The sequence below is a fragment of the Siphateles boraxobius genome, unplaced genomic scaffold, assembly GCF_051911475.1.
Source record: "Siphateles boraxobius isolate OS27281-9 unplaced genomic scaffold, OSU_SipBor_1 41, whole genome shotgun sequence".
NCBI lineage: Eukaryota > Metazoa > Chordata > Actinopteri > Cypriniformes > Leuciscidae > Siphateles > Siphateles boraxobius.
The window spans coordinates 43016861-43035000 of record NW_027509042.1 but is presented as its reverse complement, the minus strand read 5'-3'; the positions used below and the strand labels follow the sequence as shown (position 1 = coordinate 43035000).

The window sequence follows — 18140 nt, the reverse complement described above, 5'->3', positions numbered from 1 at the left end:
TGTGTACCTTGAAGTGTGTGGTAGATTTTTCTTCTTACGTACCTGACTCCTAATTACCTGGGGCGTCTCCAATCGACACCCAAGCATCTACAGTCAACACTTAATAATCTTTATACTCTAGCACTGCATCTACAGTCGGCTTCGAGTTGGACGACGTCTTGTCTGCGCAGCATTAACTAGACAGACTCCAGACAATGCCTTTGAATATGCTTTAATCATGGCCGGAGGATCTCAGACAAATTTCAGAGAGAATCCCACCAGCAAAAAGAATACAACAGTTTTTATAGAATAGGCTCATGGCAAAAATTACATGAAACATTACATTATTTTCCTACAATTTGATTGGTTCTTCATATTCAAACCCGTCTGTTACTAGGCAGAAGCAACTTAGATCCTAAATCATTAAAAAAAATGGAAAAGGTTAGAAGTTCAGTTGATTACTCAATACTTCATGAGACTATGCTAGACGGTTATATGTTTGATATTGTCTAGCCAGCATCTCAGGACTTTCCACTGGTTTCGACACAATCTTCAGAGTACATTTTGTTCAAGTGGTAGAGTGTTAGGCCTAAAGGAGAAGTAAGGTTAGATGTTAGAATTGTGATTAATTTGATATACAGTTTACTATTTTATTTATTAAAAAAACCCTCACAAGCGTTTGCGTTGACATGCCGTACTTGCATACAGTATGTTTAGGGCCTTTATGGGTTAATCAGGTTCAGTCTCAGAAGAGAGGCTGATGTGGTTATCTATGCTGCTTTTTATCCAGTTGCATTAGGTTTTGTACATATAAATACTCATTTAATCAAATGCTGGTGTTTTGGGGGCTTCTTTTTAAGCCCCAATTTAAACTTTTTATGATTAAATTATGAGATTGTAATGATGTATTTATATGCAACAGACCAAAGCTTCTGTTAGAAATGTTTTGCATCATGTATGAGTTTTGTTGTTGTTGTTTTTTGTCATATATGAACTCCTGTTTACATGCGATTTTTCTATGTAGTGGTTTCTTAAGATAAAATATAAATTGTCTAGTTGATAAGTTCATGGACATTTGAGTTACAGTCCATAAGGAGCAATAAAATCAACTCAAACTCAGTTGTGGATCAAAGTGGATGCCATTTATTGGGAGAGAATGGGGAAAGATGGGATTAAACATGGATGCTGGGATAGTGTTTTTTGTACACCTGTGATTGTCAGATTACATGAAGAGAAACCTCAGTGTCCTGTGTTTTGGTAAGGCAGAGTGAGGGCAGAAACTTTGGGAGCCAGATTGCTTTGCGCTGCCTCAAGAACACACATGAAAGTCAACACGGTTAATATTGCAGGAGGCCAGCATGCTGGCGGCCACAGAGAGCCTTGTGTGACTGTGAATCTGTGATGCCTGTCTTGTGTGAAACATCCAGGGTCAGAGGTCAGCAGGCAGGGTGACTGTTTGATAAATCAGTCATGAGATGAAGTTTGACCTCAGGTGTTTCAGGGGAGTCTGACGGATATATCCAACCAATCATCTTGAAGTGTGTATAAGATTGCGATTTGGTTGTAAGTTATCATGCACCATCAGTGTGAGGATGTGTCTGAACTGTATTTTAAGGACAAACCTGTCCACAGAAGCTTAATTTGGCATGGATGGATGGATGGATGGATGGATGGGTGGGTGGGTGGATGGATGGATGGATGGATGGATGGATGGATAGATAGCAGACTATTTTCTGAACACGCTGCATCACACGAAGGGTGACCATAATGACATCAATTCTGCTGACATCAGTGCCGTGAAGCGAGAGAGAGAGAGAATTAGAGAAAGAGAAAATGACAAGGTCCCCTGGACAGGAACGGGTACCGAGACAGCTCCTGCCAAAGAAAAGATGAAGACATTGTCTCCAGCGAGGGCGGCAGTTTGCATTACGCATCTGTATCAAGAGACAGAGGTAAACAAAGCAGGCAGTGCACGTTATGATATATCTGTTGTTCCCTGTGGTGCGCTGGATGGCTGGAATCTTTAATTACGTTCCCGTCAGCTCTCTGTTCCTCTACAGGCACGCTTTCACCAGGGGATGGCGGTGGACAGGGAGCTCAATTGGTTTGGGTTGCCATGGCTCGTATTCTGTCAGAGCATTTAATTATGCTTTTGATACATCCTCCGAGATGGCTTATAAACAGTTTATTGTTATCTCAAATACAGCCAAGCGGAGAGCTTAGGCAATAGGGGAAATAGAATTCCCTCATATTGCCTGTATTTATTGTTTCTCACCATGAGGGACGTGACCCAATGCACATGGAGGAACATTACTTGCACTGTCCTGGAGGTCTAGCTCACGGCAGGGTTTAGACACTGTTAAAAGATCTGCTTTTCTTCCACCGCTTCTAGCAAGGACAGATTTATTGCTCAGCGAGTGCTCCTTCATGACTCAAGAGACTTAAAGGAGTAGATCACCCGAGAATGTCATTCCAAACACTTACTATTTGTGACGCACTGTGTTATTTTAGTGTCATTGAGATACTATTATAGTTTTATATATTTTTGTATTTTATGTTTTATTTAGTTTTATTAATTTGCTGTGTTCATGTTTTTTTTTAAATGTCTATATAAATTATTATTTTAGTTTTAGTTATTTGACTACATCACGTTAAACCAAATGAAAATCTGAAATAAAGCTGATTTCCGTTAACATTTACATGTTAAGTAATAAACAAGTTTTTTAATGTTTTTAGTTGTAGTTTTAGTTAACTATGATGACCCTGGTGACACAAAAGTAGTTCCTATCAAAATGTTCAAGCTTCTGTTTTCCATTCAAATAAAGATTGAGATTTTTATTGTCAAACTCCAAAAAAAAATTGTATCCCAAATCTAGTCCATATGACTTGTCCACTGTATTTCTGTCATTCTGAAGTCTTAGCTTTGTTTGAGAAACCGACTGAAATCGAAGTAGTTGTCCATTCATAATTTTCCCCACCGACACAACTCTCAAATCTCAGTTGCTCTGCGTTCGCTATCAGAGTTGAGGAAATACAAATTAATTTTTATTTATACGAAATATGAATTTTCGATGAAATATAGCTGGAGTCATCAATTAAATGAATCTAATAAACCTTTATACATTTTCTAAAAGAAAATGAACGTGGATGGTATAGCTCATGATTTGGTCTTGGAAGAATTTGTTGAGAAATATTTGAATTTGAAATGAGACATCTGATTGCAAGATTTGGTATCTTGGAATATCTGAGTTTGAGACAAACTCTCTGTTTTATCTTATTGCTGTCTAGGGCAAACAATTGATCCTTTACTTTAATGCTTCTCTCTCTTTCTCTCGCAGGCATGCCCAGTTTCATTAAGACTCCTGAAGATCAGACAGGGATTTCAGGAGGGGTGGCGTCCTTCGTGTGCCAGGCGGTCGGGGAGCCCAAACCACGAATCACCTGGATGAAGAAGGGCAAGAAAGTCAGCTCACAGCGCTTTGAGGTGGGTTTGAAATAATGAGATGTGCTTTGTTTGTGCGCTCTGATCAGATGTGATGTCGTGCATCATATGGGAAATCTACCTGCTTTCTGCCAGCTGTACTTTTACCGCAACATTAAATCAGATGCAAGAAAGATCTTACCATTTCTTCCCACCAGTGGCTTCAAGGCATCCCATATAAAACAGCAGCACTCTTTGATTAAGATCATGTGTGAGAGTTTTTCAGCTTTTATCATGACCTGCTCTAGGCTCTAGAGAACATCAGGGAAGTGTTGAGTGTTTCTTTGAGTTCACACAGCAGTGCTGACATCTGTTTATGCTGAACTGACCGACACATAGGGATGGGAATCGAAAATCGATTACAATTCTGGAATCGAATACTTGAGGTCAGGAATCGGATACTTATTATAAAATACAAATTTCGATTCCTTTTATCGATTTCTATATGACTTTTAACCATTCAAGCGCGAGACGACTCGCTGTGCACACACCCAAAACGCGCTCGCAGAAAATGTGATTTTAAACCATTCAAGTGCATCCAAAATGTGCGCACAGAAAAAAAGCGATTTTAATGTGATTTCAAACCATTCAAGCACGAAACAACTGGCGTGCTGTTTTCTGTTCTGCAGGCATTTGTAACTATATTGGATCCGTTGAGCCTAATATTCCTGGTGTTTATATATATTTACTATATTTGTAATGTAGATTTTATTTATAAAGTGCAGCGTTATTTTATATTTGATTACAATTTCTACCTGAAAATACCTTAAAACACTGTTTATTCATCCGTTTCTTTGTTCAGTTTTCATTGATTTGTTGCGATTGCTAATTTTTTAGTTGTTCTTTTTTAATTACTGTGTGTTTACTTGTATTTAATAATGCTAGAAATGTATATCAGTTAGTCTAGTTGTTTTTCTATGGTGTTTTTGAACCACAGACAAACGTTCTTTGTGTATGTGTTCTTTTGCCTGTTGATTTTTGTTTATAATATTCAGCTACTACTAAATATTTAGCAATAAGACTAAATGTGAATGATATCTAAGGTTTATTTTTTACCTTATTGGAATCGAAATTAGGAATTGATAAGCAGAATTGAAATCGGATCCGGATTTGTTACAATTCAAAACTATACCCAACCCTACCGACTCAAGTGTCACATAGATATAATGTGCAGTGAGCTCAAATTATGTATGTGGTCTGCAAATACTGCAGGCTTGATCCCAGGTTAAAAACTATGGTCACTGAGATGGCAGGGAGATGTATTTTTAATTTGACAGCAAGGCCAAAAAAACGCTGATGGCTAAAAAGAAATGCATCACTTATTTGTGGACTGGAAAATTAAAGGTGCTGTACGAGAGAGATTAAATTCTGCTAAACGTAGCTACTCCCTTAAACTGCCCCCATTACTTCAGACACTCACAAAAACTAAAACATGTCCGAAAACGTGTTGAGACTGCAAACTCACAACTAAGCTAAAAGTTCATTTGACTGTTATATATTCAGCATTGGTGTTTAACTATAACCATTGTCTCTGTGACCAAGACGCTTACACCAGATTACTCCAGGTGGATTTTAGCTGTGATAACTGCACTCTAACTAAATGCTACATAAGCAGATCTCTCTATTCTGGCCTGAAACAGACCAAAGAGAGGCTCATCTGGACCTGATGCTCCTGCTGATGAGTTTATAGTGGCCTCTGTTTGGCCCCAGACAGTCAGATGTGACGTTTTTGGAGGAGTGAGCAGAGGAGGTCTGACAGGTCACCCTGCTCTCCGGACAGAAGTAGAAAGCTCATCCTTCACTGTCCTGGCACTGACACAGTCTTTTCCTCAGCTGGCAGATTCAGCAGCTGTACAGGTGGCAGTACATGTGGCACAGGTCTGATGTGGACACTTTAGGGTGAGCGGATCCTGAACGGTCATTTGTCCTGCTGCTATGCCTGAAACATTTCCGGCCATGGCTAATATACTAACTGTTCCAAATCCTAGTGAGCTGCCAACATGAGCAGCATTCATAATCATCTTTAATTAATGAAATAGTAATTAATTATAAATAATCTATCATTATCATAAATATTAAGTGCAGTGACTAATATACTATAACTGTTACAAAATCTAGTGAGCTGCCAACATAAGAAGTATTCACAATCATCTAATAAATAATCAGACTTCATCATCGTCATAATAAATAATAAGTCTTCATAGACACACACAACACAAAAGCTGTTCCAAATTAGGCAGCATGAGAAAGCAAGATAAATTGATATATACTTAAAATTACTTTAATTCCAGAAAGCATTTATAAATATAATTCCATTTAATTACAAATGTTAATAGTACTATATTTAGCTTAACAATGTGCTAAATCAAGACTATTGAAATCAATTATGAAAAATTATTTGCTAGGTTTTGCTTATGTAGAATATTCCTGATCAGTTTTATTTGGCTCACTGTGTGTTGGAACAGAGCCATAGAGTCTGGACTAGACCATTTACCATTTATTTTAACTAAGCTGCAAAAATGGCTCTAAAATCATTTTTAATTCATAATTATGATTCCACAACTATAAGCAAACGAACAGCTCATGTTTACGCATCAGTGCCCATTCAGCAATTCTGTCCGTCCTGAACAAGAAGCACCCCTCATTATATCATTTTTAGAAGTCTTTAAGTTACGGTAACAAAAACAGAAAAGTCAGGCAACGTGGAAAATTATAATGAAAAACCGTGAATGTTTTTGAATCTTTAATAAAATGATAAACGAGAAGAAGAAATTGAGACTCCAGAACCAAAATACAGCCCCTTTAAAACTATTCTATTGTGAAAGCTGATAAGCTCAAACTGAAGTATTTAATTCCAGGAAATGTTGCGTTTGTTTTCAACATCAGTATAGACAGGACGGGCTCCAGCAGGGGTGCTCAGGTTGATCTCAATTTGGCAGTCGACCTAAAAAACAGAGAGAGTCTGACGGCAACGCAGGCATGAGGGCTCCCTGAGACGACCCTCCTCACACTGTCTACTGAGCTGATTGAGCGTGAACGAGCCGGGTCTGACAGCGCCAGCATCTCGCTAACTTTAACTCTCTGCGTCTCGCACACCCAGTGCAGTACATTCACACTCGACGTGAGCTGATCTCTGTTTGTGAAACATTACTTTCATATAAGAGGGAGTGAGTTTTATCCCCTTTTCGAACTCAAGACATTTTGGCCGGTTATTGCTATTTCTGTCATGATTTTGATAAAAAGCGCCGCAAAGAGATAACACTACCAAAAAGGACAGTTTTACCATCATGTTGTTTCAACCCTGAATGTGTTTTTGTATTCCTTGGACCACAAAATGAGAATGTTTTTGTCCATGCAAGAAAACTGGATGGCAATTGATACTGTCAAGCTTCAAAAGGAAAATATTCATAAAAGTAGTCCATGCGAAATATGCACTTTATTATAAAATCTATTATACGTTATACTTTATCTACAAGTATATTATACAAGCCATGCGGTAAATTGCAGTACATTTATTTATTTATGCATTTAGTTATTCATTCATGCATACATTTTTGGGTGAACCATTACTTTAACTGGTATATATTCTAATTTAATGCAAACTGGACCTTTAGAAGAGTGTGTTAATATCAATAACCTTGCAATGTCATTTTAGAAAACTAATTGTTAATGTGTTTATGCATGCAGATCAGTGGACATGTCTGATTGTGTTTTTGAAGAACAACTTTTTATTTTTGATGCTGGAAATATATAATATCATCTGTATGTCTGTGTGTGTGTGTCAGGTAGTAGAGTTTGATGATGGCTCAGGCTCTGTGCTGCGGATCCAGCCATTACGGACACATCGAGATGAGGCCATTTATGAGTGCACGGCTACCAACAGCGTTGGAGAAATTAACACTAGCGCTAAACTTACTGTATTAGAAGGTAAGAATAAACTCTCTCTCCCTCTCATTCTCTCTCTCTCTCTCTCTCTCTCTCTCTCTCTCTCTCCCTCTCTCAAACAGCATAATACTGTTTTAGCACTTCATGATGATGTCCAACTACAGTTATTTTATCTCAATTCATTGCATGCATTGTACAATTAGGAATGGTGCAGATGTGAAATTAAAGAACCGCTGGCTGTAGACTGGCTGTATTTTTATTTCCTCTCACACTCAGATAATTACCATACTGAGAACATGGCAAACAGGACTTGAGCTGAAGTTAGATTCAGCAGGTGGTCTGACTGACTGGAGCTGGGGTGGGTGGGTCATGCAAGAGCTTTTCATGGTCGTTTCCTTTTAACTTTGAGGTTCCACATGTAATCACTGTTAGCCTTGGCAAATATTCACTTTGTTTAATGAAGTTACACTGTTGCACAGCGGGAAGATCTGATTAAAGTCAACATCAAAACTGATGCTGTTTACTTTCTTAATACACATTCCTGCTCTTATTGGACATTATTCATCAGCGCATGTTATTCCAAACATAAAAAAATAATAACTTGCAACCTCCAAAACAACATTCCTTTTGGTCTGATGCCACCTAGGAGATGCTGTGAGGATGAACTTGAACTTTAGCCCCCACAGTCCACTGCAAAGTCACATTCAGCTCTGATTCAGATTTTAAACACCCACTTTATAACATATACTATCACTATGGAAATAAAATAGTTTTAATGCACTTTAATGTTGACTGAGGAAGACAGAGAAAGAGAGATGAAAGGATATATATTGTGGTGGGGATTTTGTTTGTGATATTTTTTCTGCAGGTTACATCTTTACACCAGGAGGTGGTGACAAGTGACTAATTTTATTGAGTCAATTAATCATTTATTCATCTGATTTGTTCAAAACATGAATGCATCAAGTGACTGGCTGCATAAAAAATGGCATACTTCCTTACTATATAGTAGGCAAACAACAGTATGTGAGGAGTATGTCCGAAATTAGAGTACTCAAAAAACAGCAGGTGAAATGTACCCGGAGGACTTACTACTTAATTTGAGATTCTTGAGTGCGTATCACTCATTCATTCAGGACTGAATCAAGTGACTCTCTTTATAAGTGAGTCATTTGAATCATTCACTCAACTGATTCATTCAGGAATCGTTGAATCGATCATTTAACTGATTTGTTCAAAAATGCTGATTCCTTCAGGAATGACTCAAGTTATATAAGTCATTGAATCATTTACTCAACTGGTTTGTACATACAACATTGATTTAATCAGGAAAAAAACACCACCTATTGTGTGTGCCGCTTAATTTGTGACTTTGGTTGGAACTATTTTCAATGTCAGTGCAAAAAATAGTCTGGCATTATTATGTATTTCATCTAAGTAATCAATAGTAACTTCTTGAACTGTTGCATAAAAGCAAATACTACACTGTTGGTCTGAATATTAGCTGCTTCTTGTGCCTACGACCTAAAATGGACTGATATTCAAATCAAGCAGTCTTGATTTAGCTTAAATCGATTTTCCCAAAAAAAACCTTGAAATGTTTCTTGCTTTCTTCTCGCATGCTGACTGAGGGAAACTGTAAAAAGTTCCGCCAAACCGGGGCGTTTTGTTCTCAGATGTTTGTTATTCTGCTGATGGTTATGAAGCTTATCATCCCTCCATCTCACAGGACTGTGAGGGGAAGAAACACACACACTCTCTTCCACGGGATTGGAACATGTGCAGCGTTCTGATAGCTGGCTCTGTTCTCCGTAAGCCTTGCTGTGGTTCCTCTGCTCAAAGCAAAGAGTTGTGTGTGTGTGTGTGTGTGTGTGTGTGTGTGTGTGTGTGTGTGTGTGTGTGTGTGTGTGTGTGTGTGTGTGTGTGTGTGTGTGTGTGTGTGTGTGTGTGTGTGTGTGTGTGTGTGTGTGTGTGTGTGTGTGTGTGTGTGTTAAAGATGCAAGTTCATTTCAGGGCACATTTGAGTAGATTACCTGTGCCTGCCGCTCTGATAGTGTGGTTTTTCCATGCCTGGCACTCTGACCCTGTGGTAGATTACAGCACGCAGACACACACACACACACACACACACACACACAGATAGGCAATATGTGTTATGCGAGTGTGCCGTACACTGCATCTGGAGTCATGTTCAAACATGAGGAATATGGAGGTGCTGATACTACATGAAGATAAATCTCAGACTCTGTTCTTAGACAAAGAGGCGATGCGGCTGCTTGCTTTAGTCCACGGTTACAGCTCACTGAAATTCAACATCCTCATGTAAAGGCGGTTCTAGTCATAGCACGACACCACAGGGCATAAATCAGGGTGTTTGTCTTTTTGTAATATATCTGCGTACTAATCTGGGGAATTCAGTTAGAGGGAAGAAAAGTGTGGGTTTATATGATGCCAACTGTGTTTAAAACTGGGCCACGCTCTCTCATGCTTTCGATCTAAAGTGTGGTTAAATGTGCGTTCTGATCCACGAATCAGCAGGTGGACTGAACCTGTGCAGGAATTAGGTTTGTAGGCTAGGTGTTATGTCTGTGATATCATTATAGTCAGAGCAATATTTCTAACCCGTCTTTTGGTTTACATCGGTGTTTTCGTCCATAGATTAGCAGATTTTCTTGGCTGGTTATTACCAAAATGATTTTCTCACATTTGAGCAGTGTGTATTGACAATTACACTGTGGAACACATGGTACTAATCAAGCATGAAGATAAAGCACAACATGACCATAAGAATAAATCAGCACTAATTAGGTTGCTTCTGTTGAGGGTTTATTCATTTGTGTTTAACTGTTTAGTCAAGTAGTGTAATCAAGTCTTCTCTTCTTTGAGCCAGTTCTGTTTGCATCTCATCTCATCTCGTATTGTCTCATCACATCTCATCTCTACTCTATTCTTTTCCCTGTTATATTATTAAATATCATCATTCCGTCTTGTCTAATCTCATCTGTGCTCATATTATGTTCCTATCTTTCTCTTCTTTACTTCCTTTCTCTTTTCTCAAATCATCTTGCCTCTACTTTCCTCTTTTCTGAGCCTGTTGTGGTGTAATTTAATGTCGCCTCGTCTCAGCTCTGCTCGTTTGTGCTATAGCTAATGATGTCACCTGAAAGCCAAAAATAGTCTCCCCCAAAGGATTTCACTGAAATGATCAGCATCTAGAATTTGAGTTCAAGAACTGCAAGGCCCTTTCCAGATGTCCTGAAAATACAGCATGCACTACATGTTCCACCATACAGGAATGGAAAAACTCCTCTTGGTATCTTTTCCCAGAATGACATGGAGCGACATAAAATTGCAACTTATAAGTGACATAAATGTAAAACCTATGACAGTGCATCACTTTCTGTGCATGCAAATAGATGAGGTGATTCAGACAGGTAATTTTATCCCATAGACATGTGCAAATGTATTTTTCCCACAAAGTAATTCGTTATCGGCAAACATACTCAGCAGACAGACGCCATGTGTTTATTTCTCTCTGCTGCTCGCCAGCTTACATCTTGAAGCTGTTAGAAAGGCCTTTCCAAAGATCAGCTAATGCGTTTAACAGGGCAGTGGGCAGAAATTACAACATGCCATTTCCATTTTGGCATTTCACACACACAGAATTGCTTATCCATGACATAGGTTTAGTTTCCAGTGGTTGGCAGGGGCCCAGTCCCCCACTGAGCTGAGTTACACTTTAGCAAAATATCAATTACTCAGCTCTCCATCAGTGGTGTACTGCAGCAGAGTAAACACACACCTCCTTCCTCAGCATCACTGGGCTACCTGCCATACACACCTGCAGGAGACATTTAACACTACGAGAAGCTACTTTCACCATCACATCACATCACATCATTGAGTGTGTGTGTGTGTGTGTGTGTGTGTGTGTGTGTGTGTGTGTGTGTGTGTGTGTGTGTGTGTGTGTGTGTGTGTGTGTGTGTGTGTGTGTGTGTGTGTGTGCGCGTGCATCGTTCTGTCTGTCCATCCATCCATCCATCCATCCATCCATCCGTCCATCCATCCATCTATTTATCCATCCATCCATCTATCAATCCATCGTTCTGTATGTCCATCCATCCATCCATCATCTGTCCATCCATCATTCTGTCTGTCTGTCCATCCATCTATCCATCCATCCATCCATCCATCCATCCATCTATTTATCCATCCATCCATCGTTCTGTCTGTCCATCCATCTATCCATCCATCGTTCTGTTTGTCCATCCATCTATCCATCCATCCATCCATCATTCTGTATGTCTGTCCATCCATCTATCCATTCATCCATCCATCCATCCGTCCATCCACCCATCCATCTATTTATCCATCCATCCATCGTTCTGTCTGTCCATCTATCTATCCATCCATCGTTCTGTATGTCCATCCATCCATCCAGCCATCTGTCCATCCATCCATCGTTCTGTCTGTCCATCCATCTATCCATCCATCCATCCGTCCTTCCATCCATCCATCTATTTATCCATCCATCCATCGTTCTGTCTGTCCATCCATCTATCCATCCATCGTTCTGTATGTCCATCCATCCATCCATCCATCCATCCATTGTTCTGTCTGTCCATCCATCTATCCATCCATCCATCATTCTGTCTGTCCATCCATCTATCCATCCATCCTTCCATCCGTCCATCCATCCATCTATTTATCCATCCATCCATCGTGCTGTCTGTCAATCCATCTATCCATCCATCATTCTGTATGTCCATCCACCCATCCATCGATTCATCCATCGTTCTGTCTGTCCATCCATCTATCCATCCATCCATCCATCATTCTGTCTGTCCATCCATCTATCCATCCATCCGTCCATCCATCCATCTATTTATCCATCCATCCATCATTCTGTATGTCCATCCATCCATCCATCCATTCATCCATCGTTCTGTCTGTCCATCACTCCATCCATCCATCTATATCCATCCATCAATCATTCTGTCTGTCCATCCATCTATCCATCCGTCCATCCATCCATCCATCCATCAATCCATCGTTCTGTCTGTCCATCCATCTATCTATCTATCTATCCATCCATCCATCCATCATTCTGTCTGTCCATCCATCTATCCATCCATACATCCATACATCCATCCATCCATCATTCTGTCTGTCCATCCATCTATCCATTCGTCCGTCCATCCATCCATCATTCTGTCTATCCATCCATCGTTCTATCCATCCATCCATCCGTCCATCCATCCGTTGTTCTGTCTGTCCATCCATCTATCCATCCATCCATCGTTCTGTCTGTCCATCCATCTATCTATCTATCCATCCATCCATCCACCCATCCATCCATCCATTGTTCTGTCTGTCCATCCATCTATGAATCCATCCATCCATCCATCCGTCCATCCATCGTTCTGTCTGTCCTTCTATCTATCCATCCATCCATCCGTTTGTCTATCCATCCATCCGTGCGTCCGTCCGTCCATGCATCCATCCGAAATCAATCTTGTTAAATCCGCACTACAGAGAAATTATAAGCCCACTCCTGCAGAGAAAGAAAGAGCCAGATGAGGAGAACAGACAGAAGGATCACCTGATGCTGGAGGGAAGAGTGTGTGACTGATGTCTGTGATGAGAATGTGCAGCGTGATGAAATATGAATGATGAAGAACACTCTCCAGTTCTGTTTGAGGAGGATCTACAGTCTTAATCACATGCATAAACACACATGCACACTCTGCTCTTGCACTTAGTGAAGAATATGCATAAATGATCAGCATTACATTTGAATGAGTGCAGCTAAATACAGCCCTTTATAAATCTGTTCATCTGCTTCTAATGTTCTCTTTCCAGCTGGTTACAGCTGGTGGTACCGTGGTAAAGTGTTGTAACTGTTTCCGACATATATTTTTTAAATATAGTCAACCATGAGACTGCATGATTACAATCATCATATACTGTTATAATCCAAGGCAGTAAAAGGTACTTCATAATGAATTTTTAAGAAGCCAAAAACATGGTACCGACATTTAACTCAAGCTGTTATGGCTCATTAATTCAGTTGTTAATTTGTTTGTGTTTTCTTTGAAGTTCAGAATGTCACACTAACCTTCATTATGTTCTCATTAAACTGCCGTACTGAATCTGTGTCTTCCGAGCCTCTGTAATCTCTCTGTTAGTGTGGATGTTGTTTGATCCAGATGAGAGGCACAGAAATGTAGAATGTTTGAAATCTTTTCCTCTAAGCATTTCGATTCTCTTCTCCACCTTAAATTGATCTGAGACTAGCTGTTGAATAATTGACACTGGAGGAGATACAACAGAGGAACGCGTCTCAATTCAATTGATGTTGGGACTAAATATACAGGGCAAATGTGTGCTGTAGCTTAGAGATTGCAATTTTCTTTACTCATTTTCTGCACATATCATGTATTATTGAAATGAAAGAGTTTGCACGTTAGAATTTTCTTTGGATGAAGTGCTATGCATGCTCTTTCAAGCAGTCTTCCTCAGAAACATCACATTTAAAGCTGCATAAAAGCATGAACTTTCCAACTGAGCAGTTGCATGAAAGGGACAGCTCACCTAAAAATTAGAAAATTCTGCATGTCATCATTTACTCATCCTCTGAATGACTTTCAAACACAAAATATTTTTTGAATTTAATGTCAATTTTAAAGTTTTAGAAAGTGTTTATTGTAAAGATGTTTGTATTGTTTTTAGTTTTTAGTTAGTTTTAGTTATTTTAGTACTTCAACTTAAACTAAATGAAAAATGTTGCGTTGGCACATTTTTTTATATTTTATTTTATTTCAAGTAATGAAAAGGTTTTTTTTGGAGGGGGGGGGGGGGGGGATTAGCGATAATAACCCTGGTTCCTCAGAAGAAATAAAGCCATACAGGTTTGAAACAATGACAATAGAATACTGTATGTGAAAGAGATGCAGATATTAAGATATTTTGATTTAATCATTTTGTTTCCTAATGTATTTCCTTATGGCAGTGACGATTGGCCCTGGATTTAATTCATGTTTTATTGGATCATAAATTCTAGTTAAAATCTTATTGCTTGTGAACATGACATGCTTCTTAAATGGTTACCAATTTAATATATCTTGTTAATCTGTGAGACTTTCGACAGATGCTAATGATGGTGAATTGAATCCGCGATATAGGCATATGTGTGTGTATCTATGACGGGTGTAATCTTCATCAGGTTTTAGGCCGTCAAAGCACTTGAGCCCCGAGAAGGCATTTCAGTCGTATTTACATTGGTCAGTCATTTCAAATGCTCAGTGTTAAGCATCATCAGCCACAGTCATAAATGAAGAAAGAGCTTGAATTTTGGGTTAAAGTCCCTGAGGATGTGTGAGGTATGACATCATATCACAGACCGCGGCTCAGCTGTCTTACACACACACTGAATGCTGAAAGAGATCCTTCGAAATCCTTCAGATGGCTTTTCACAGTAGAAACAGCTTTCCTTCAAACATGTACCATCTCATGTATGTGCAGACCCTCAGGCCAGAATCTCACGAAAACATGTTCTGGTCATATTAAATCACGCAATCAAAATAAAAAAGTAAAAAACATTGTTTTGCATAAAGGAAATTAAGCCTATTCTTGGACAATTACAATTAGTGACTATTTCATAGTCTACTTGTGCTACTATTTTCACATTTAAATATGTACAAAGGCTGTGCAACAATTAATATCATAATTATTCACATTTTAAAAGTTTTTTTTTTGCAATACAGTCTTTTGATTAAATGTGACCCAGACATGTTCTCGACAGGTTTTGTGAGATTCACGACCCATAAGATGTAATTTTGAACTCAGCTCCATGTTCTGCTCTGATTATTTTCTCTGTAGTAAATGTTAATGCTGAAGGTGAAAAGTAGGCCGGTTCATGGGTATTTACAAATCCTGTGTGTCTTGCTCTTAGTTTTTGGTATCTTTTATTCTAGGTCATTCTGCATGGCTGGTCGGTATATTGTTGTGATCATCCTTTGCTCTTCTGGAACCCTTGTTTCAGTCCTTTGAGCAAATAATAAAGTAGAAATGGAAGTTCAAAGACACTGAGATATGAAAGGAGTACAAGACTGAGAGGGCATTGGTTCATTTCTCTGCTAGCTTAGTGACACAGCAGTGTGTGAAGTAACCACAACAGGAGCAGTAATTTTCCCTGCTGGGGTGGAATCGTTCTGGCAGAGAAGAACTTTATTACTGAGGCAGTTAGCCATGTATTCGTTCAATTGTTAAACTGGACAACTGAGATGGAATAGACTAGAAATGGACCATGTCCTGGCCGCTTGACCAGTAAACTAACTACCTCATGACCTGCAGTGAGATATAAACAGCAAAAAGTGTAACATGTTAAATGAATTACTGTAGTTGCACAGCGAATAACACCTGCATGACAATGTCTCTGCTGTATCTTAACAAAAGCTAAGCTATGGAAGTCCTTAGAAAGCTTGAAAGATTTCCCCTTCATTGGTACGCCCGTCATTCACACCTTGTGCATGTGATTTTGCCTGCATTTTACACATTTAAATCCACAAAATAGCACAGAAATGTGACTCTAAGTACCTCTAGTTTTGCACTGAGAATTTTAAAGTCCCCCTGTAGTCAATAATTGTATCCCTTAAAACTCATATTTGAACACCAAAATGACAAAAGTTTTTTACTTGGAAAAAAAATCTTCATGCCTTAAAATATCTTGAATGTAACTCTACACCCTTGCCTCATTTAGTATACGGGGTTCTATGAATATGCAAATGAGCCCCGCCTCCACTCACTCACAGCAGCTTAGAGATCCGCTCGTTGACGATCACACGTTGACATAAATGGTTACAAAATTGTTTGTGACATCAGAAACACCAGCGATTTCAAACCGTGTTTTTGAGACTGTCTTTGTTTCACTGCAGTTTAAGGAGAAAATAATCAGCAATTGTGTTGACTTACAGTTTGAATTTACACATGGTTTGTCTTAAAACATATTAAAAACACCACATAGACATATAAACAACATTAAAAGCTAGATTTTCACCACAGGGGGACTTTAAGAATTTCTTAGTAAGAGAATCCCACATTCCTTTATGTGTTAATGGCGGAAATATGAGGTGGCATTTAAACCGTTGTACATGTAGCATGTAATTTCCACATGCCAGAAGAGTATGTCTGTTTCAGAGGCGCCAGTGTGGTGCCATGCTGGAGTCCTGACCTCTGACCTGTCCGTGTGTACTGTTTCATTAGATTAAAGACGAAGAAATCTAAACGTTGAGCTGAATCCATGTTTATTTCAACATCAGAAACACATCCATAAGACCCATTGTCTTATTCACGTAATGTCAGGCAAGAGTCCACAGCGCTGTTAGAAACATAAAGTCACTAGACTGGGGGATCTGTAGAATTTTGTGAATGATAGTTTAAATGATCGATGCCCATGACACACACACAAACACACACACACACACATTCACACACACACACACACACACACACACACACACACACACACACACACACACACACACACACACACACACACACACACACACACACACACACACACACACATATATTATATATACAGTATGTAGTGTGTGTACAAAAAAACTGAAAAAAACCCTCTGAAACAGACAAAGAAAAGTATTTGATTACCTGTAGGGAGATACTCTTACTGGAGCAACTGTAAAAACACATCAAGGCTTTCATACACACATCACACACTACAGCACTGCCCACTTCTCATGAGCACGATGTGAAGGTAACTCTATAGGATCCCTTTGAAATTCCACAGGCTTTTACACAGATTTATGTCTTATGCAACCCTCTACAATGTGAGTAAATCACTTGCAAATACCAATAAATCTTCACTCTGTGCGACTAAATAATAAGAAATAATAAAAAATGATTTTACTGTCAAAATAACTGAGTTCATTTGGAATTATCAGTCTTTAAGAAGAAGCAGAAGATATGCCGGTGTTAATATTCATGAACCCAGCAGCTCATCAATTGTTATATTGTTATAAGTAGTAGAATTAGTAGTAGTATTATTATCTTTTAATAATAATTACTATTATCTTTTTTTACAGAAACACTGAATGATCAACAATATCTTAAGCACCACCTGCAGTCCTAAGTTCAGTTAAAATGACAAATATGCATTCATTCATTAGTTCTAATTACTAAAGTTCTAACATTAAATAGTGCTTGTGTCACAGTGTACCCACGAATACTAAATAACAAGAGAACAGTCTTTAATCCAGATAACTCGGGTAGATACAGAGAAACAGGCTTGCAACACATTACCAACATGATGTTTAGACAGGACCAAGAACTCTGGAAACATGGGACTATAAACCCAACGAGGATTAATGAACTTATTAACAAGAGACAGGTGAATGAGATGAATGAACACATGGGAAAACTGGGTCAGCTGTAAGCAAACAGAAGGTGAACACAAAGACATAACTCTGAGCTTGATTATCATGATATGATAATATAATGCTTGATTGACTAGTGATAAGAGTGTGCGTTTAGATATTTAAAAAGCTGTGCCATTTACAAAGATAAGCTGACTTGGTGGAGTATATATATATATATATATATATATATATATATATACACAGTGTTGTGCCTGAACGTGTTCTTTGAACGATAGTTCATTAATTTGTTCATATTTTGGGCGAACGTGAACTGTGAACGGCACGCTCTCTCAGTTTAACATCATTCAATAGCGTGCCAGATTTCTATAGAGCCTTCCAGGCAAAAACCCAGCTAA

The 18140-nt window shown here is 38.8% G+C and overlaps 1 protein-coding gene across 3 annotated transcripts in view; it reads left to right on the top strand.

Moving 5' to 3' along the window:
• The window catches only part of ptprfa (protein tyrosine phosphatase receptor type Fa), a 187268-nt gene that overhangs the window by 49213 nt on the left and 119915 nt on the right, over window positions 1-18140 (top strand). For all 3 annotated transcript variants that reach the window (XM_077199806.1, XM_077199805.1, XM_077199807.1), the window contains exons 3-4: window positions 3318-3463; window positions 7246-7387. In XM_077199806.1, the coding sequence (XP_077055921.1) occupies window positions 3318-3463; window positions 7246-7387 (288 nt within the window). The remainder of the gene's footprint in view (window positions 1-3317; window positions 3464-7245; window positions 7388-18140) is intronic.